This window comes from Pezoporus occidentalis, unplaced genomic scaffold, assembly GCF_034315485.1.
Source record: "Pezoporus occidentalis ecotype Australia unplaced genomic scaffold, CSIRO_AGI_Poc_V1 ctg162, whole genome shotgun sequence".
In the NCBI taxonomy this organism is placed as follows: domain Eukaryota; kingdom Metazoa; phylum Chordata; class Aves; order Psittaciformes; family Psittacidae; genus Pezoporus; species Pezoporus occidentalis.
Window position 1 is genome coordinate 1,016 of NW_026913447.1, and position 21,536 is coordinate 22,551.

At 55.9% G+C, this 21,536-nt stretch overlaps 2 protein-coding genes across 5 annotated transcripts; one reads left to right on the plus strand and one right to left on the minus strand.

The window, feature by feature from the left end:
• Positions 1 to 436: 436 nt before the first annotated feature.
• LOC134160649 (gamma-secretase subunit Aph-1b-like) lies at positions 437 to 5,557 on the plus strand. The gene is made up of 6 exons (XM_062612854.1): positions 437 to 1,683; positions 3,128 to 3,201; positions 3,317 to 3,439; positions 3,736 to 3,863; positions 4,098 to 4,221; positions 4,622 to 5,557. Exons 1-6 carry the CDS (start codon positions 1,628 to 1,630, stop codon positions 4,657 to 4,659), a joined length of 543 nt encoding a protein of 180 aa, XP_062468838.1. The 5' UTR covers positions 437 to 1,627; the 3' UTR covers positions 4,660 to 5,557.
• A 615-nt stretch (positions 5,558 to 6,172) lies between these two features.
• LOC134160650 (carbonic anhydrase 9-like) lies at positions 6,173 to 21,529 on the minus strand. Of its 4 annotated transcripts, none has more exons than XM_062612857.1 (12): positions 21,305 to 21,529; positions 14,468 to 14,497; positions 13,098 to 13,268; positions 10,841 to 10,983; positions 10,035 to 10,127; positions 9,682 to 9,748; positions 9,203 to 9,360; positions 8,962 to 9,103; positions 7,032 to 7,055; positions 6,827 to 6,853; positions 6,603 to 6,696; positions 6,173 to 6,454 (listed from the first exon to the last, which is right to left on the minus strand). In XM_062612857.1, the coding sequence occupies exons 1-12, from the start codon at positions 21,423 to 21,425 to the stop codon at positions 6,391 to 6,393; spliced, it is 1,134 nt and encodes a 377-aa protein (XP_062468841.1). In that variant the 5' UTR covers positions 21,426 to 21,529; the 3' UTR covers positions 6,173 to 6,390. The 4 variants fall into 4 exon arrangements, with proteins under 4 accessions (XP_062468841.1, XP_062468839.1, XP_062468842.1 ...); XM_062612855.1 differs by having other exon boundaries at positions 6,827 to 6,856; XM_062612858.1 differs by lacking the exon at positions 7,032 to 7,055 and having other exon boundaries at positions 6,827 to 6,856.
• Between the last annotated feature and the right edge of the window lie 7 nt (positions 21,530 to 21,536).

The following is a 21,536-nucleotide window of genomic DNA, read 5'->3' on the forward strand; positions in this document are numbered from 1 at the left end:
CTGGTACCAGCACTGTTACTGCGTATGGACGTGACAGGGGCACTGGTAGCAGTTCTGGTACTGGGTATGGGTGTGACAGGGGCACTGGTAGCAGTGCTGGTACTGGGTATGGGTGTTACAGGGGCACTGGTACCAGTGCTAGTACTGGGTATGGATGTGACAGGGGCACTGGTACAAGTGATAGTACTGGGTATGGATGTTTCAGGGGCACTGGTAGCAGTGCTGTTACTGGGTATGGGTGTGACAGGGGCTCTGCTACCAGTGCTGGTACTGGGTATGGATGTTTCAGGGGCACTGGTAGCAGTGCTGGTACTGGGTATGGATGTGATGGAGGCACTGGTATCAGTGCTGGAACCAGATATGGATGTGACAGGGGCACTGGTAACAGTGCTGGTGCCAGGTATGGATGTGACAGAGGCACTGGTACCAGTGCTAGTGCTGGGTATGGATGTGACAGTTGAACTGGTACCAGTCCTGCTGCTGGCATGTATGTGACAGGGGAACTGGTATCAGTAGTGGTCCCGGTATGGATGTGACGGGTGCACTGGTACCAGTGCTGATGCTGGTATTTGTGTGATGAGGCATTGGTACCAGTGCTGATGCTGTTACTGGTATGCTGGTATGAGTGTGATGGGGGTACTGCTACCAGTGCTGGTGCCAGAACTGGTATGGGTGTGAGCGGGTCACCGGTACCATTGCCAGTGCTGGTACCAGTATGGGCATGATGTAGTGCATTTATTAGACTAGGTGAGACAAGGGCGTAACTGGTACTGGCAGAGGAACAACAGAGGGACCAGTACCCATACTCATACTGGTGCTTGCAGGAGAAGGGCACCGTTATTGTTTCCCTTACTGGAATAGTCATGGGCATATTAGGAGCACTGGTACTCTTACTGGTGGTCATAGTTGCAATAGGAGCTCCAGTACTGGTGCTCATACCCTTGTGAGTGTGACAGCAGCACAAGTATCCATGCTCGTACTGGTACCATTGTGGGCATGACAGACACCAGTACTGGTATTCCTTCTTTGCACAACAGAGGCACCGGTATTGTACTCTACCACTGTGGTCACCGCCTCATGTGGGCATGATGCAGAGGACACTGGTAGCACTAATGGCATGGGATCAGTGGAGCGCTGGTACAAGTGCAGTGTTGGTAGTGGTACTAGTGCATGTGTGCAGCAGGGGCACTGTTACGAGTATCACTGTGGGATCAGTATGGTACTGCAACTGGAACCGGTGAGGATATGAACCTTGTACTGGTGTGGGCACAAGGGGGCACTGGTTACCAGTGGAGGAGGAGTGGGGGCATAGCAGTGGTACCAGTGTAGGCACCACCTGCCCAGCACTGGAACCAGGATGGTGCTGGTACTGGTAGGAGACTCTGCATGGCTGGAGCAAGCTGCCAATGCCAGCACCAGCACAGAGGGGTGCAGGCATAGATGGGCATGGCACCAGTATCAACACTAGTCCCAGAACAGCACTGGTGCCAGCAGGAGCTCTCTCCCTTGCAGGGCTTTCTTCTGGCTGGTGTCCCTGCTGCTCTCCTCCCTCATCTGGTTTATTGCGGTCAAAGCCAGCAACCCCCAGGATGAGCCATTGCAGAAGGGTCTCTTGATCTTTGGGGTGATGTTCTCTGTGCTGCTGCAGGAGGCCTTCCGCTTCCTTTACTACAAGCTCCTCAGGTAAGGGCATCTCCCACCCTGCTCCAGAGCTGCCGATGGTCCCACTGGCCATACTGGGTGCCCGATTGTGGCTGGGAGCTCCTGGGCTGGGGATGATGCTGAGCATGGCACTAAGCCACCTTGGTCCCTGTTGAGAGCACGCAGGTAGTACCCTTGTTGGTATGTTGACCTTGAGTGGGTCTCAGGTGGTGGAGCACAGTAGCATTAAGGTCTGGAGCATCCAGGGCTGAGGTGGCTGATAGAGTGTCCCTGATTTTGGCACAGGAGGCTGTGGGTTTGGGCAGCTGCAGGATGTGTCACATCCCCACTGCCCTGGTGAGTAGCACCAGCAGTGCTCCTGCATCTGGGGGATGCCAGGGAGGACACCAGGCACTGGGAAGTGGCCACTTTCTGTGTGGGGACAGAGAGAGGTTGGGGATCTGCCCTCGCCTCCTGGCAAGTCTTGTTTGTTTCTTAGGGATGTTTTTGTGTGAGCAGGCACAGCCCAAGGATGGTTTTGGGGCTCTGTGTAGCGGCACATCACTGCCAGCCCTGTGCCCTGGCCAACCCAGGGCAAAGTCTCAGTGCAGCCTCAGCAGCTCCCAGCCTCCTTGGCACCACCAGCCTGGAGCTTGTGCTGTTGCGGGGTGAGAACACCCTGTCCTGCATTGTCAGCTCTGGAGCTTATGCTGCTGTTGGGTGAGCACCTGCGTTCAGATGGACCCTGGCTGGAGCTGGGCAGGCAGACAAGGGAGGTGATGCTGAGGCTGGCACCGCTTATATCCCTCAGCCTTCCTGGCTGGCTGGGCAGTGGTGAGGGGCTATGGGAAGGCCAGGACTGGGTATGCAGGCTCGCACAGCTGCCTGCAGCAGGGCTGCTGAAGGCAGGCAGGCAAAGAGTGGCAGAGCTCTGTGGAGCAGCCTCTAACACAAACACCACATTCCATTTGCCCTGTGGGTCCCTGTGCAAGCTCTGCTGTACTCCCTGTGCTGAGCAGCCACTCGGAGTCCTCCTCGTCTCTAGCTGATAAAAACTATGAAGTTCACCTCTCCCAGTTTCCCTCCCCAGAGCATTTTTCTGCTCTTTGAGCTCTTCATGCACCCTCTTCTTTTTGTTCCATATATCCTGTAAGAGTACAAATGCGGGTATCAGGTACGCCCTTCAGGCATGCTCCTCCCATGCCTGCACTGGGACTGCTGTCCATACGGGGGTGCTGCTTGCATTGTACCCCATGTCTCGTTCACCGGCTGGCATTCACATTCTTGTGTGGAAAATCTATGTGGCTTCCTATGGTTTTCACATGTGTGGTTTGTTGGGTGGTTCAGGGTGGTCACGTAGATGATCTCTGATGGGTGCTGCAGGTTGGGGGGGTTACCAGGAGGGTGGATGGTGCAGATTGAGACCCTGGTCCCATCTGCTCCATCCTGGTGGTGCAGCGTGCTCCAGCATGCTCTCATCCCACAGGAAGGCCATTGAGGGGCTGGTGGCTCTCAGTGAGGATGGCTGCTCCCCCATTTCCATCCAGCAAATGGCATATGGTGAGTGCTGGCATCCTGATCGTGGGGCCAGGCTGGACATGGTGCTGGGGGAAAGGGAGGTTTTTCTGGGGTGGCACTGGGAGACTGAGAGCCTGATGGTGTCCCTGTCCTGCAGTGGCCGGCGTGGGCTTTGGGCTCATGAGCGGCGCCTTCTCCATGATCAATCTCCTGGCAGACTCATTAGGGCCCGGCACAGTGGGCATCCACGGGGACTCGCAGCTATACTTCCTGACCTCAGGTGAGTGACTGGCACCCTCCCCTCACATCCCTGCCCCACCACAGAGGCAGCAGATGTGGGAGGACTGGAGTCTCCTCATGCTATCCCTCCATGCTACACCCTGTACTCATCTGAGACCCTGTCACGTCTCTGTGTGCCCGAGCCCTTCCTTCTGTCTGCTGTAACCCTCCCTGCTCCTCTCTGCCATCCGTCCCATGCCTGGGGTCTGCCTCAGCATCTCCCATTCTGGTCCAGCAGTACCCATAGCCTCAGGCCAGGTCAGGGTGGTGGTTCTTTGGTGACACTTCTCCCTGCAGCTTTTATGACCATGGTGCTGATTTTCCTTCACACCTTCTGGGGGATCATCTTTTTCCACGGCTGTGAGCATCGGCGCTGGTGGGAGATTGCAGCAGTTGTCATCATGCACCTCACTGTTTCGGGCTCGGTGAGTAGCTGGAAGCAAAGCTCTGCACAGGAATCTGTATTTGGGGTTGGTGTGGTGCGTGGTGGTCCCTGTGCTGGGGGGTGAACAGCCTTCAGCACTAGTGAAGCAGTTGGATTTGTGTATCCTCGAGCTGGTAACCCCTGTCCCACTGCACCCACTGAGGTGGTTATCACCCATCCTGTCCCTGCCCTCTCCTGCCTGCTCACCCCTCTCCTCTCCTACCTCTCTCCTCAGACGTTTTGCAACCCCCTGTACGTGGGCAGCCTGGTGCCCTCCTACCTGGTGATGGCCACTGCTGCTGCCTGGGCTTACATGCTCTCGGGGGGATCTGCCCAGAACCTGAGGCGCTTTCTGCTCTGTAAGTCCTGCTCCATAAAGGGTGTGGGAGACCCTACGGCTCCTTCTGGGTACCAGGACTGATGCTGGGATGGGGAGAGGGTGTCCCTGGGGCTGCAATAAGGGTGTCATAGAATTATAGAATAGTTTGTGTTGGAAAAGACCATAAGATCATCCAGTTCCAATCCCCCTGCCACGGGCAGGGACACCTCACACTCTATACTGTATTGCCCAAGGCTCTGTCCAGCCTGGCCTTGAGCACTGCAAGGGTTGAAGCATTTACCACTGTTACCCCCTTGGCTGCCATTCTGGAGGAGAATCTGGGTTTTGGGGCTGTTGTTGGGCTGTTGCCTATCCTGGGGGAATGGAATGGGATAGGGAGTCTGGTCAAAACTGGCCCCCGCTCCTCTTGGTTCCTGCAGGTCTACAGAGTGGAGCCAGCCCTCAGCTGGGATCCTGAGGCCCCGCGGGATGTTCCCGTCCCCAGCCACCCCTGCCCTCCCCTCCATCCTGGTGGCAAGAGCAGCCGTCACCTTCTCTGCAATACCTTTTCTCCCAGACTGGGGGACCCCAGCCGGTCCCAGCGGGGTTGGCACTGGGGTCCAGCTGTGGCCCAGCTGTGGCAGCCAGCTGAGCAGCGTGGCTTTGGCAGCCCCCAGAGAACAGCTCAGTTTTGGGGAACCCATCTTTGCTGGCCCTGCCATAGGCAGAGCTCCAGTAAGCCTGCTGGGAAAGATGCTACCTTGGACTGCTGGAAGCCTGAGCCCAAAGAAACCCATCGCTTCTCCCACTGCTGCAGAAGATGTGCTGTCCCCTGTGGTTCAGGGGGCCGCATCACCTCCTCGCTGCAGGGTGGAGGAAGGGGCTTTGCAAAGCGCTGCCATGCTCTGGGTCAGGGCTGACGGCTGCAGTGCTGCTTTCTCCACCTCTTTGACCAGCCTGGCTGCCCTGGCAGCCACTGCACAGGCTCTGGACTGCAGTATCTGCAGTGAGCTGGCATCCTGGTGCAGGGAGGATGATGCCTGGGGATCCGAGGGGTCTGACAGCACTGAGAATGGGAGGAGGAATGGGAACATATGGTGTCTGAAGGGCCCAGCATTCATGGGGGGGTGGTGGAGGGCTCAGGAGGTGATGCAATGCTGCAGCTGGGGCTGGCACAGCTCAGGGAGGGGGTTCAAGGAGCCATTCCAGTGGATCGTTGCCCTCTCCTGCACTTCAATGGGGATTTTTAGGCAGGCACCAGCCCTGATGCTGTGCCACAGGGCTGGGAGGGAGAAACTGCCATTGGGCTCAGGGCTGAGAAGGCAGTTTTATCCACCGTGGGCTTTTATACCAATAAAATCAAGTACCATAGAGAAGTGGTGGTGTGTGTGGCTGGCAGCACTGCCCTCCTGGGGAGCAGTGTAGCAGTGGTACATTCCCTTGTGCTGGTATGACTGACCCAGGGCGTGTCGGGCCTTTGGATATCCCAGTTGGCTGGAGGTCTTGCTCCTGCTCTGTCTGTCCTAATGGGCTGGGTTCTAGTTTGGTTACTTTGGGATCTGGAGACCTGCAGGTTTTCTCCCTCTCTCAGGCCTGTTTGTCTCTGCTTTGGCATGGCTGTGTTGCTCCCTGGGGCTTAGCTCCAGCTGCACTGGAGCCACCAGGAATGGTGGCTAGAACCAGAGATGAGCTGGGTAGGGGCCGGCCAGCAAGGAAGCAGGAGCTCTGCCACATTCTCTGCCTTTCTTCAGCCCTCCCAGGCGTTGACTATATTTTCTCAATGCTTTGCATAAATAAGAGGAGGAAGAAGTCCCAGAGCGATGGAGGGCAGGGCTGGGCTGTGCAAGGAGCCCTGCGCTGCTTGCTCTGGAGCTCTGCCCAGGGCATGGAGGCTGATGCTGTCTCTGCCGGGATGTGCACCCATGTCCACCGTGGGTCCAGCTCTGCCAGTGCCCTTTCCTGCCCAGCAGCACAGAGGCCTGACACCATGGGAAGGTTTTGCTTTTTACTATTAATTTTTTTTTTAATAGGTTTTTATACTTTTTATAACAAAAATATCTGCTGGGGCCAAATGTTGCCCCAGGAAACCAGTCCGTATGGGCAGCCCGAGCAGCCGAGGGGTGCTGGAGCACCTCCGGGGTGGGAGTGAGGAGAGGTTGGGGTGACAGGCTGAGCCAGTGTGGCGGGGGCCACCGCAGAGATGCAGGGCTCATGCGGTGTTCTCAGTGGTGGCTGCCGTGTAGATGACCTTGGATTTGATCGGCGAGTCCAGCCTGGACGGGGTTAGAAGAGGGGTGAGTGTTGGAGTGGGCAGGGGGTCCCTGCTAACCCATCCTGCTGCCCAATAGATCACCCTTGACTCATGCCCAGGATCCATGCTACCCCGTAGGCCCCCTCTTCCTGCAGCTCCCCATTGCTCACCGCATGTTCTGGTTGCGTTGCTTGTGGATGTACAGCAGGAAGGCCAGTGCCGTGATGGCAAAGAGCACCCCGAAGAGCACAGCCAGCACATCCCCTGCAAGCCAAGCACAGGCACATTACACTGGGCTGGTCCCCAGTGGCTGCTGGTCAAGAGACATGGGGCCGGGCTGATGCCCAAAGGCAGAGGGGACCCAAAAGCAGCAGCCTCAGCTGAGCACACTTACCTGCTTGAAATGAAGAGCTGGAGTGTTCTTCTGCAAAGGAGACAAAGACAAGAGGATGAGAGCCTGCTGCATGGATACTAGGGCAGCCCTGCAAACCCACCATGGCAGCCAACCCCCCAGCCCAGCACATGGGTGTCAGGGCCCCTCTTCCCAGGCAGAGACCCTCTCAGCTGCCCTCCCCTCTTTGTGCCAGCCCTTCACTTACCTGTTGCAGCTGAGCTGGGAGTACCTGAAAGAGAGACAGCAGGGTCAAGAGGAGAGTGTCAGAGTCTTCAGGGCTTCAGGTCATGAAGACTCCCATAACCCCTCAAGATGCTGTAAGCTGACACCCCACTCAGGGGCACTGAGGGAAGGGGGTACAAAAAGGATCTCGGGGCCGCACAAAAGCTTCACTGAGCCCAACCATGAACTCCCCTATGGCCTGGGAAGCTGAGCACTGCAGCACCCGACCACTGCAGCAACCCCCCCACGAGACCCCTAAAAGGAGCAGCAGCCTGCCGTGGGATGGTGAGCAGCGCCTTAGGAGGAAGCAGCCAGCCACTGTTGGCAGGGCACCCGCATAGGGATGGCTCAGTGGCCCCTACACATGTGTGGGACCTGAGAGGGCAAATATTTACCCCCATGACAAGCGTGGCTTTAAGCAGCTGCATTATGTCGGCTATCACACAGAATGGCACTATCTGCAGGCTGGATCCAGCTGTGCGGCTGCTGTGGGAAAGCTGCTGCCTTCTTCCAGCAACCAGGGCAGGAGCTGGACTGGAGGTGGCTGAGGAAGGATCAACAAGTGTGGGTGCTTGTGCTGGCAAGCAAAGGCAGACATGACCCCATGGCACTCCAGCTTGGTGTACACTAACTCCAGGCCTAAAGCAGGCAGTTACCAGCCCTGCGAGGTGGGGTAAAAACCCCAACAATGCTGTGCACACAAGGCAAGGGACCAGTAATCTCGTCCGGGAGTGCTGGGGCAGCATCCTGGCATTCCAGAAGCAAAGGCTTTGTTAAAGTGGAGGTTGTTGAACAGAAATAGCAAATAAGAAGAGGGAGGTAAAATACAGTGGGCTGGGCAACTCCCCCCTTGCACCAGCCTCAGTGTTTGGAGGCTTTGGAACAGCTTCTGCAAGAAAGTGGTAAAAGAAAAGCTTGGAGGTAAATGGAAAACATGATAAAGTATCCAGCACGTTTACCAAAGATAGAGCATGCCAGCCTAACCCGATATCCTTCTTTGATAAGTGATATTCTAGACAAAGAAAATGCGGTAGATTTTTATCTGTCCCGCCTTCAGCAAAGCATTTGATGCTGTGCCACATGGGGATCTGCTAGCCAGGCTGAGGACCACAGTGATTAAAAGCCTGCAGCCATTAGCAAGCTGGCTGCAGGTGGGATGGTGAAGGGAAGTGCCTTGCACTCGGTGTGTGGTTACCGAGGTCTGGGACCAAGCCTGTGTGCTGATTCTATTAGTCACCTTGACAAGAGGTATAGGAAATGCCCTCAATTCAGAGAAGGAACAGGATGTTGGACAGAAAAAAAGCCAATGACCTCAGAAAGCAGCAACAGGCAAGAATTCAGTGATGCAGAGCGATAGTCACACCTGAGGGCTAACAGGAATTTCTACTTGTCGCTGGTAACCACCAGTGCAGGAAAGACCTTCGAGGACAAACCAAGAATGGGCAGACAGGGATGCCTCGGGCAGAGCACAGCCTTCAGGAGGGGTCCCGTGCACTGCCCTTCCCACAGGGGTTGGTAGTGGGGTGCTTGCTGCAAGCCTGTTCTGCAGCTCCTACCCAGTTTGCCTCCTGTGTTTGGGGATGAAGAAGCTAGCTGGGATGCTAGGACCTAGCTGCTTGCCCTGGAGCATAAAATCACAGAATAGTTAGGGTTGGAAAGGACCTTAAAAGCACCTGCCATACATCCCTAGTCCTGGTATTCTTATTTCTGCAAAACTAAGGATAACATATTTCCTAGATCTTCCCCAGGGCAGGGTGCAAGAAGCACAGAAATAGGGTTGCAGCAGGACCACAACATCAGTGGGCAAGGCTAACCCATGCAAATGCTGGTTAAAGAGATGGGATGCCTTAACTCCTGCTCCTTGCCCTCTCTCTGCATCCCTGCACCCTGAGCACACTCAACACGCTCCTTACCAGCAGGCAGCTGCTTTGGTGCAAAGAAGGCGGGCTGGAAGCTCGCTAGCACCAGTCTCCCATGGAGGCTCTGTATCTGCCGGTAATTGCTCTGCAGAGGTTTGCCATCATCGTTCCTCAGGCTCGTTATCAGCCTCAACATCTGGAAGGAGAGCAGCATGAGAAAGGCATCCTGCCTTTGGGAGCCAGGGGACTGGGATGGGATGCATGGATGGTGCATGGGCTCATCGCCCTGACAGACCTGGTCACGAGAGATCATCATAGTCTGGTTGAAGACTGTCCACCTCACCGTCTGGTAGCAGGGAGGGGTGGTCAGAGAGCCGTTGTAGCGGTAGTAGTATTTCAGGTTGACAGGCAGCAGACTTGCGATGTTGAACCCGGGCACCCAGACTTCCTCACCTGGGAGAATAAACACCATGGGAATTAACCAGCACAACCCCCGGAGAACAGGCAGGACGAGCACGGAGATCATGGGCACCTTGGCACTGCATGTGCCTGGGTCCACAATGCTGCCATCGGTGCCAGCATTGTCCTGGAGGAAGGGGAAAGCACGTGGGAGCAGAGGGCACCTTGGAGAGCTATTTCTGTACAAGCTGTGCAGTGCACACCTTCTCCCATCTATACAGCACGTGCCTGCTGCAGCCTCTCTCTGTGTGTGCAGGAGGTTTCCCTGCTGGGCTGCAGCCTCTGAGACAAGAACTGTGTGGGACAGCGCCTTACCTTCTCTTTGGATTTGCTGCATATGATCAAGGAGTTCCTGATAGTACGGGTTGTCTCTTGGACCCATCTGCAACACAGAGACCCCATGGTAATGACAAGGACAAGGGCTTAGTGGAGACCAGCCAGTGATGCTGGTGATGTCAGTGCCAGCAGGGAGGTACCATTCCCTGTAAAAGACACCCTGTCCTGGTGACACCTTCCTCCTATCAGGGTTGCTTTTCCCTCTGGATTGCCCTTTCCCTCCTCCCCAGGAGCATTTGCACCTTTGTCAGTTCCCCAAACTGTGCCCACCCCAGTCCCATCCTCATCCTGCTCCTGCTGCTTTTCAACCCCGGCTGGTCTGTGGGACTCACCTCCAGGAAGGCTCCCAGTACAGCCAGGCCATCTGGCTGGACCATGGCCTCCTTAAAGCTGTCATACTTGGTGTTGTAGTGGACCACATGGATCTGGAAGGGGAACACACAATGCAGAATGGGCACTGTCAGGAGGTGCTCATCCCCACAGGACTTCAGCCTGATGGAGCAAGGGCTGGAAGGAAAGTGCATTCGTGACAAGCATCCCTCCTAGGAGGGGAATATGCTATTGGGACTGAGATAACGTGCTGCTGCAAAGCAGCAAAAGTGAGGATCTGCTCTGGTCAGACAGAGCAAACCAGCACTCTGCCCCAGATACCAGAGGTTGTACTGCAGAGCCAGGCTCAGTTTGAGGACAGGAGCTAGAGAAGGAGGGATAAAACCAGATGGGAGCTGGCAGAGCAAGAGCATAGTGTGTACAGAGTAAACAGTCCCTGCAGCTCCCGAAGCAGGCTGCTCATAGCCACCCGTGAAACTGTCTCCCCTGCTCCGGGGACCACCACAGCTCCTGCTCCATCAGCCCAGGGGCATGGACACAGGACCACCAGAGCATCCTGGAGCGTGGTCTCCTCCTCATCTCTGACCACAGGCTGCATCATTAAGTCTGGCTCAGCACCAATGCATGGTCTCCTACACTGAACTCTGCTGCTGCAGAGGTGCCCAGGGAGCAGGGATCCTGGCTGGGGTTACAGCAGTCACCCAGTGACAACCAAGGCCATGTGCTAAGAGCATACAGCACTCCAGCACCTTCTTTGCCCATAACCAGGAGAGGAGAGGATGCATCCACTGGCACAAGGGCTCCTTACCTCCGCAGCAAAGCGGTGCCCGTTGATGGTGTGTTCCGAGCCTGGTCCTGTTGTTGCACCCCAGTGCAGGTGTAGCTGCACAGCTCGGTACTGCTGGGCATAGCCACCAGTGATGGCCATGGACTGTGGCAGCTCGAGAACAACTGCAGAAGCAGAATAGATCAATCAACACCAGTCCATCCCACAGGTACGCGGAGGAGGTGTCTCAAGGGAAAGAATCATCCTGGGCTTCTGGAAGTTGGGCACAACAAACAAATTTGCTTTCCACCTTTTGTGAGGCTATGGGCAAGTCAATACCCAGAGCTGTGCCAATGTGGCAGCATTCAACTTTTACAGTAACACCCCAGTAAATGCATCAGCTTCGAAAATAGCTGCCATGAAAACAGTGGAAAGTGAAGCACCCCTCTGCAGAGGCTCCCAGGGGCCAGCTCCAAGTGCAGCTATCCAACAATGTATTTGAAAATAAAGAGATCATAGACAGAAAGCTACTGGCAGAGCATTGAATACCTATGAGGGCAGCTGGACAGAGAGAGCTGCAGCACTTGGCGAGCTGGGACCTTTCAAATGAAGCAGCCTGTGAGTGTGTGACAGCAGTGGAGCTGGTGGCACGTAAGCATTAAATGCTCTGAAAGCATTTAGAGCTAAAATTGTGCCTCTTTGAGTGTCATAAATACATACTTGGTTTTATATTTTACTTTAATACGGTTTAGACAGCTCTCTTGGACTTGTGCAGCAGTGTGGCAAATCTAAAAGCTGAGTTAACTCCAATAGCACACACAGCAAAAATACCAGGAGCATCCCTAGGCACTGAGAAAAGCTGATCTATCCTTCTAAGCACCTTTTCCCCCTCATTTTTAATATCACCTCTTTTCCTCCCTCTGTCTTTATAGGTGAAGGGTCCCTTCGTCACCTCAGTGAGCTAGGGTGCAGATTTGGGATTAACCATGTAACAGAGCTGTGTTGAGTCATCTGTGCTGTGCTCCCTGCCACTGGGTTCAGAGATATAAAACTCAAATACGGGAAGTGGGAGACTGCTCCCTCCCCAGGAGTTTATCTACTTCCACATTTCTATTGTGTATCTAAATCACTGCATTCCTTCTACCACCTACCTGAGTCATTTTCAGGCCTTTGAAAAAGCTTATACAGCACACAAGCTTTATATTGCAAAAAGGAGTGACTGTACTAATATCTTACTGGACTTGCAACGTTTTATTTATTTATGGCTTTTCATAAAGCAGACTGGTAGCTGCCAGAACAAAAAACAGGCATCTTATAACCATGTGAGAAACTGCTTCCCCCCCCCCCCCCCGCCATGAAAATGCTCTGACTGCTTTTCTAAACACCAAGCAACATCAGATGCCAGGGTGTCTAAAATAGCAACTACTGAGCAAAACTAGTTTAACTCTGCAGGGCAGGAAGCCATAATATAAAGCTCTGAGCATGCACTGTGTGGCTGATCTGACTGTGCATAGCGAGTCTGACCTGTTGAGTTTGCTGTACACAGAGGTCAGCTCCATCTCACTAGCTATCAGGGCAAGGAGGTGCCTTACCGCACCGACAGCAACTCCCTTTCCCCATCACCTTTCCTGAGCTCGGTGACTGGCAGACACCAGCATGCACAAAACACTCAGCTTGCTCCCAGAAAAAGCTGGTAGCAACCAGGACCTGGCATCCCCTGATGTGGTGAGCACGAAGGAGATGTGTTTTTTCCTCCATACGTGGCATGGTGAGACCGATGCTAAAGTAATGCTAATAAGGTGTGTCCAGGGTTCCAAAAACATTCTAAAACTGGGGAAGGGAAACAAAAGACCTATAGAAGTTTCTTAAGATCTTGAGATGCCATCCTGAAACACAGGCTTAAAGAAGTCCTGAAAGACTGTAGGTAGGTAAGGCTAAATCACATCAGGGACTGACTAGTTCTTTGAAAGTGAAGTGCAGGGGAGGGACTGATGTGCAAAACTGGATCAGAAACAACAGGGAACAATTTTAAAGCAAATGTGGGTTTTAACTAATTCCTGGAGCCAGCTCCCAAAGGCAGTGAGTGGTGAATTCTCCGTGCCCTGGTTTCGGCCCTCCAGCCAAGAAAGCACATGGACCTGTAAAGGCTCAACAGCCCGACACTTCCCTTTTGGCATTGAAGTCACCTTGACTGCAGCCTGGAAGAGAATACCTTGCCCAGAGCCCAAGGAAAGGGTATCAGGGTCCTGCCAGGAGGCTGTGCTTGAGCTTCAGCCTCAGCCTGTGCCTCTGCACCCACCAGTGTGCCCATTGTTCCTCAGCTTGAGCCTCTCGTTGGCAGGCAGGCTGTAGCCAGAGAGCTGGATCGCCCGCAGATGGGGGCTGAAGATGGTGCTGGCCATATTGATGTTGATGGGTGACTGCATGGTGCCCCTGCAGTCCTGGTAGTCCTCACTCCAGCGATTCCGGTCTGGTATGGGGAGGAATAGAAGGAATGAGACCACATGGGGAAAGAGCCAGGAAGGAGGTTTAGAGGGTGGTGGGGAAGGGGACAGGCACCGGCCAGGGAATAAGCCATGGTTGTAAGGTTAGTTTCCATCGTTAGCTCAGGAGCAGCTCTGTGCCCCCATGTGACTGCATGCAGCTGCATCAGGAAAGGTCTCGGAGCGTGGTGAGCTGCCAGGAAAGTCTATTTTTGGGGTGTTTGGGAAGAGTGCGAGAAGATCATTTACAAGTGGACTTGGCAAGGCGAGAGCCTGCTGCTCTGCAGCTCCTTACATGCTCCCTGCCTTGCACAGCCTGGCCTCTGGCAGGTATCACCCATCAGGCTACTTGAGCCATGTACCAGAGTGCTGCTGGAATCACAGGAGTCCACAGCCACAGGTCTGATGGGCTGCTAACTGCAATCCGTACAGCCCCTCAGAGGGCTATTTCACATGGCTGGGGTGGCTGCTTAACTTGCCGCATCTCCCCAGTGCCATTGCTGGGATACGCATGCCTGGTGCCCCAGAAACCTCCCCTTGCATTTCAGGGGACTGCTTCTAGCACATCTTGGGCCAGTGCAAAACCAAGTCTATCCGCAGGCCAGCCTCTCACAGGACCCTGTAAAGATGGAGCTGTGCATTAGCAGGTCCAAGCCAGCCTCTGGTCTTGAGCAGAGCAATGGTGCAGGGACCTGGTCTGCCACTGCTGTGGGAAGGGATGTGTTAGTGCTACCAATGCAGTGATGCTGTGGAGAAGCCCCCAGGCCATGATGGGAGGGCAAGGCCAGGCATGATGGGGATCGAGGGTGAAAGACGTGAGGACACAGCTAATCCCTGGGCAGGTCAAAGTCCCAGCACAGGCTGCAAGTCCAGCCTGGAGAGTGCAGCCTGCTTCCATTGGCACAGGGTCAGGGAGAAGCCCTGCCCCAAGGGGTATCCCCCCACACCCATGGAGCTGGGGAAACCCTTGTTAGAGCCCTTGTTTCCTGCTCAAATCAGAGCAACCCCCAGCTCCTCAGCCCATCTCTGCTCAGGCTTGGGCACTGGTGAAGTGATGGGGTCAGGCAGGAGGGAAGGGTGAGCCATGGAGTGCGCACAGGAGCCCTGTAATCATTAACCAGGGCTGGCTCAGGCCCAGGGTGTGCTGGGTGGTAGGAAAAAAGCAGAGTAACTGCAGGGTATTTACCTTCATAGCTCCAGTGAGTGTGGCCAAGACCTGGAAAAAAAAGAGAAGAGAAAAACCCACATGAATGGAAGGGAAAGGTTGGCAGCAAACACGCCTCCACCAGGCAGCATTCCCAGACCCAGCGGCAGGTCTTTGGGCTCCCACTGCCTTCGATTCCCCTCTGTGTCTTTGCTGTCCCACTCCTGCCATGCCCAGAAAAGGGGGATGCTCCCAGAGGGCATTGCCTCCTCCGAGCAGGGTCAGGTCTCCCGTGGATGTCGGTCAGAGGGAAAACCCCAGGGCTTGACGCTTTGTTATCATCCTTATAATGGAAAAATAAGAGATACTGGCTTTCGTCACTGAGCAGCTCCTGCAGCCACCCCGGCGCAGCCAACACCTCACACTGTCCCAGCACAAAGCACTTAATGAGTCAGGTCTGCAGCTTCCCTGCTCAGGCTCTGTAAGCAAGAGCAGCCAGGGAAGTTACTGTCCTGATGGCACTCCTGTGATGCTGAAACGCTGGAGGTGTGGGGGGAAGCATCTCTTACACCATGAGGAGTTTGGGCATTGCATTGTGCAGACACCCTCCTCCCACTAGGGCTGGCAGCAGGGGAAGCAAATGAGCACTAAAACCTTATCTTCCTCATCAGTGAGTGTCTCTACCATGGGGTCAGAAGGCGACAAGAAAACTGGCCAGAGCGAGCATCCTGTCCCAACAACCCCCGGCCCCAACTCACCCGACCACCCCAATTCCCACACAGAACTGTGTAAGGTTCCTATTGTGCTCAAACTCTTTCCCTAGGAAAAGCCCATGCCAGGAGCTCTGCATGCCCTGTGTCACACAGTGGCCACAGCAGGGCAGGATGTGTCCTGGTGTGTCCTCCCATGGCTGGGGGTGTCCCCAGATATAGAGGGAGGCAAGCCTCCATGGGGCAGGTCTTGAGGGAATGACAGCACTCCACACACCAGGTCTTGCACCATCACTCTTCCCCAGAGATGCCAGCAATGCCCAGGTTCCCAGCACATCACTGGAGCTGGCCTTAGAGGTTCCCCAGAGCTGCTACTCACTTGCTCGTGACCAAACACCTTGGTTATCACCAGCCCTTCTTCATGCAACCAGCTCCAGGCAAAGGGTTGCAGGGTTTGGATTTGCCCCAAGCAGGGAAACACGACCCATAAGGATTATGCCCCTGCCCTGACTGGCAGGACAGGTAATTTGTGGGCTCCACATCTGATTTCTCCTTGCTGGTCATTGCAGACAGGCTATTGCCACATACCAGCCCACAAGGGCAGGAATGGAGGGTACCAGGTTGGGACGGGCCTGGGGCAAAGAGGTGCACACATCCGACAGCAAGGGACAGCATAACATCCACTTTCATCAGCTCCTCAAGCATGAAGGACATGGAGGAGCATTTAGTAGGTGAATCTCTGTCCCTTGGTGGGCCAGGACAAAAGAGGGGAGCTGCTCTGGTCCCCTTCCCTGCTGCTGACAGCAGCTATCGACAGCCACTTGCTATTAATAGGAGCAGATTCCAGCTCAGGGGTGAGAAAGGAAGAGGCACGCGTTCCCAGGCCCAGATGTCCTATGCAAGCCCAAGCTCAGCAGGATCCTGCTCTGCTCTCAGCAAGGATCCAGGCATGCTGGGGGCCTCTGGTGCAGCTGCCATGGCAAAACCGGGCTGGAAAATGGATGGAGGGTGCCCAGGGGCACCCATCATTGCTGGAAGGAGCCCAGAGGGCTGTTCCCATCACCAGTGACTCATCTCTGCAGCACTTCTGATGCTCAGGAGTGATGCTCGGAGTCACTTGCCTGGGCACGGGGTACTCCCAAAGGCATATGAAGAAGGGGCAGCAAGCAGAGGGCTGGGCAAGCCTGCATCAGGCAGAAGCATGTGTGCCCTGGGACAGGCTGCAATGCCCTCGCCATGCCTGCCGGAATGGCATTGCCCTGGGGTGCACCCAGCATTCATCCGGCCCACCCTGCTCACATGAAGGTTACCTTGTTCCTGGACACTGGCTATGCACCAGAATCCAGAGTACACGGATGCTCCTCTGGAAACAACACCACATCCTGTCCCCATTCTCCTGCCCTGCCTGCACTATCTGCACTAGGTGGCCATGGCTTGCACACAAGAGCCATGTTTGCTGCTTTCTAGGTAGGATTCCCCTCCTGCAGCATTGGAAATGCCCCAAGACGCACTGGCTTTGGGGCAGTCGCAGCACACATAAGGCACAGCAGCCCAGGGTTGGTACGTGATGCCTTGACTCTCTGCACATGCTTCAACTGGCACTGCCTGCCCTGGCACCCCACTTTGTGCTTGCCTCCAGGGACCCTGCCTCGACAGAAAGCAGCTCCAACATCATATTGTAGATTGAGCAATAGCACCATGCTGGTACCTGCCTGCTGTGTCAGCACAGTGCCACCCACCCTGGCTCCCACATCCCGCTGTGCTTCCCACAGCCAAGGGGGGTCTGGACATTCCTCACAGCCTCCCACTACTCAGCTCAGCAGCTTTGAACACCCTGGAGGCTGCAGCTGTACCCAGGAGTCAGTCCAATCCACCCCAACACAATGGATTTCTTTGGGGGTCTCTTGGCATCAGAGCCAAGAGGACCCATGAGCATTTACCCATGCACTGAGGACACCTGAGTGTGTTTCCCCATCCCATGGATCTGGGCGCAGCTGCGGCCACCCACTCGAGGAAGCATCTCAAGGCAAATCTGTGCAGGGTTGGGTCCCCTTGGCACATGCATCAAGGGCTGCAAGAGAGCATCAAGACAAGCCCAGCTTGGATGCTCAGCATCTGCCCCGGCCTCAGCATGGCTCAGATGAGCCCTGCAATACTCCGGTCCCTTCCACTTGGGGGCATTCACAATCTCGCAGCCCTTTGCCATGAGCATTAACCCGCTGCCCTGCTCCAAAACGTCGATTTGCATAATTCCAGTCTGCCTCCCACATTCCCCTCCGCCGGAGCACGTCCTCTCCCTCGGAAAGCCGTGCGGAGACAGGTCTCCTTGCTGCTGAACCTCTCACCACAGCAGACGTGGCTGCACCTCGGCAGTGGGTGCTGCAGCTCCCTGCATGCCCTGCCCTACCTCTGAGCGAACAGAGGTGTGGGGGGAAACAACCTTGCTGCTTTGATGAGCAAGAAGAGGGCTCCTTGCAGGGGTCCCAGCAGAAAACCATAGTAGGGTACCAACAGGAGCTGCTGTTGGTGAGAAATGCTCCGTGCACAGCTATGCAGAACCCCTCAGACCCAGCTAAGTACTAAACACACCTTCCCCCAGCAGCCTGAGATTTCACCTTTCACTTACTCCCTCCTTTATGCTTTCTCCCCCTATTGCTCTCTGCTTCTCGGCCCTCCCATTCTGGGATACCGGCGCTGCTGCAAGAGCCAGCCTCCTTCCCTCCTTGACATCCAACACCATCCAACAACACTTTCCTGCCGAGTTCAGGCAGACGCTGCCATTACCAGCGTGCTGCTCTGCATGTCCTGCAGCCCGGAGCAGCTTTTGACAGGCTGAGGAGCCAGTACAACCGCAGGACGCTGTGAATCCCACATAGGAAAGGCACCAATGCAGCAAGCTGCTCCCAGGAGTCATGGGACATAGGGATGCACCACAAAACTGGGGGGCTCAGGATCATTTGCACGGAGCAAGAGGCAGAGCCAGGCAATAAGGAGGGTGATCAGAGGGTCTGCCCTATGTGCCTGCCCTCTCCATCCTCAGGTTTTCATAGTTTAGGGAGCACACAGCCTGAGGCTGCTGCAGGGAACCTGACAACACTGACAGCATGTGCCACTCAGAGTGCGGTTGCTGCCTGAGAGCAACGTGGCCATCGGCACCTGCCTGGAATTCCAGCAGGAGTTTGATGGCTTGTGTGTGATGGGCAGGAGAGTGGGCTCGCACCTAGCTCAGACACCCTGCTCTTATCAGCTGAGTACATTGCATCCTGTGCTCAGCCACAGTGATCCGGCCAGAGCTTCCCCTGCCCTCTGGGACCCTGCCCTGGGTCAGTGCCCTACAGGATGAGGCTGGTTTATAGGGGGTGCCAGGTTAGAAGCACCCTGATGTGCCACAGAGCACTAAGCAGCACCTGTCTGCAAATCAGTCCCAGTGGAGCTCAGGGCCCAGAGAAAAAGGAAATCAAGGTGATATTCCTGGTGCTCAGTGAGCCAGGACATGCCAGGACATGCAGAGATGCACAAAGTGCAGGTCCCAAAGCAGGGACCAGCCACAGCACCCGGGTGCCAGCGTACAAAACACATTCAGCACCATGTCCCTTGAAAGCAATAACCTAATGGCAGCTACCTCGCTGCCATGCTGCGCTCATGTTGCCCACCACCAGCTCCCAAGGCCATGGCACAGGCAGGGGGTCTGTACAACCCCAGCATCTTTCTTCCAAAGCCCACAAGGACCCTCTCTATGGGACAGCTGTGCCAACCCAGCGCTACTTTTGCCAGTACAGCCCTAGTTTCCCCATTCAGACACACACCCCATGCAGCACTCATGTCCTTTCAGCCCAGGGCACCACCCCATGTGCTGCCCATGGGAGCAGAGATTCCTCCTGAGCCCGGCTTCATTAAAGCCCCTTTGTGTTTATAAACTCAAGCCTTGAGGATCAGCCTTTAATCTACCATTGGCAGTGCAGGTCACCACAGGGATTGTTCTTTGTGCTCTGGGGCTACAGGGCCCCAGTTTAGGCTAGCTCCACACCACAGGGGTAAGTGTTTGGGTGGAGGAAGGCACAGGACAAGCTTTACTCGAGGGCACATCCCTGCTCACTGTGAACCCAACTGTCCCAGCAAATGCTACAGGAAAAAGGAAACAATCACACATCGCTGCAGAGGAAGGGCCATCCCAGCTGAAGGGATAGAAATGGGGAAATCCCAGGGGACAGATCAGTGTTTGGAGCTGGGGTATAAGATGAATATGGGATATTAAGCAAGAGAAATGGGCTTAGCTGAAGAAGAGCATCAGGGAATGAGCAAGAAGAGGACACAGAGCAGGACAGGTCTGAATAGGAGGGAGAGAGGACTCAGGCTGCAATGGCAAAGAAAGTTGCTGTTTCCCAAAGACACCTGTAACACGGGACTGAGCAAGCCAGAGGCTCTTCAGAGAGCAGCCCCATGGCAAAGCCTTAGTGACAAGTCCCAGCTTGTGCTGGGTGTCCAGGGGTGGGGGCCACCAGCCCCACCTTGTGCACGAGCCTCAAGGAGGATGGAGCCCAGACATCGCCCTGCAGTGGGGCTGAGACATACAGCTCCCAGCGCTGGCAGCAGCCTTGGTAGATCCCAGCCAAGACCTGCTCCTGAGACCAGCCAGGTCTTCAGCTTCTAGAGCAATACAGCACGGGCCAGGCTGTCTGTTCCTTACCTACACCAGTGCCACTTCTTATCCCTGGCTTCCCTTTCCCATTCCCATCCCAAGCTCTGCACCCACCCATCACAAATCCCACTGCCACAGCACCACAACAGTATGCTGAATTCATGCTGAATGCCTGATGCCCTCCCACCCTGTGGCCTTGGGTTACTTCATGTCTGTGGCAAGGACCATCTGCATCCCCATCTCCGTCCAGTGCTCAGCCCAGCAAAAGCAGCTCTGGTGAGAAATGTGATTCATTGCAATAACAAAAGCAACTCCTGGCACCGAATGGTTGCTGGTTTACACCACAGGGCAGCTGTCCTGGCACGGGTTGGGCAACTTCTTTCCAGAGGCAAAACCAAGGACGCACTGCGAAGCTGAACTGGGGAAACAACCCCTCTGGCAAGGCTGGGATGAAGAGTGGAGCCAGGATCAGGAACGTCTCAGCCTCATGCGAGCAAATTCATGGCACTGCCCCAGACTCCATGCTGATCACTGGCAGCGCCACGGTGCCCAGTCAGAAAAGGAACCAAGACCAAAGACCCAGGACTTTTCCTCCGAAACAGTGACCCTGAGGTCTGAAAGCCCCCACGTTTCCAGCAAGACAGTGCTCGGCTGGGGGGAGCACACCATAGCACCCAGCGCTGAGTTCACGCACGTCCCCCGTGCCCCATCAGCAATCATGGGGCAGATCCCCGACAACTCCGCAGCGGGGCAGGACCCCGTCCCCTCTGCGCTGTGCGGGGATAACGCGGATGCAGGGCCAGGCACGGCGGACCCCGCTGTGAAGAGGCCATGCTGCAGGACAAAGAGGACCAGCCGCCGTCCCGCCGCACTCGGGTCCGGGGCCGGACCCTCCGGTCGGTCCGTACAAGGCACAGGCTGCACGGCCCCGGCTGCCCCTACCCCAGCATCTGTGAGCCCCCTCATCTGATGCAGAGAGGATTTAGTGGGGGAAAAGGGCTGGACGCAAGCGGGAGCCCCAGCCCCTGGGCAGGGGTCGGGCTGCACAGGAGTTGGCGGGAGCAGGGACAAAGGCAGGGACGTGCTGGGGGGGGGGGGGGGGGAATGAAGCACCTGCAACTGAGCGATACTGGGGGGATACAGCCCCACAGGGACACCCCGCACAGGGGCACACCTAGGCCCCTAACTAACGTGCAGCGCGAGGTACAGCAGCCCCCCCAATTAACCAAGGAGAGAGCTCCCAAGAATCGGGGACTCCACGAAAGCATTCGGCATCCCCAATCCAGTACGCGCGCGTTGGGGTGCCCTATGCATCAAGCATCCCGAACCCAGCATAGGGGGAACCCCGCTCATCAGCACACCCCTTACATCAGGGACCCCAAACTCAATATTGGGGTGCTCCATGCATCAGACCTCCCAAGCACCCCAAACTGTGCTCCGGGGAGCCCCGTGCATCAGGATGCCCCGTGCACAGAGGACCCCAAACCCAGCACCGGGGTGCCCCGCGCAGGATGGGGACCCCCTGCTCACCTTTCCCCGGAGGGTGCGTGAGTTCCTCAGCGCCCTGGTCCTGGTCGCTCTCGCTGCCGGTGGCAGCGCGGCCCAGGACGACCAGGAGCAAGAGGCAGACCCGCAGCACGGAGCGGCTCATCTCCAGCAAGTGCGCGGGTGCGGGACGGCTGCTCCGTGTCCGCCCGGCCGCGCGTACGTGAGAGCGGGCGGGGAGGAGGCGGCGGCTCTGACTCAACCGCCGTTACCTTTT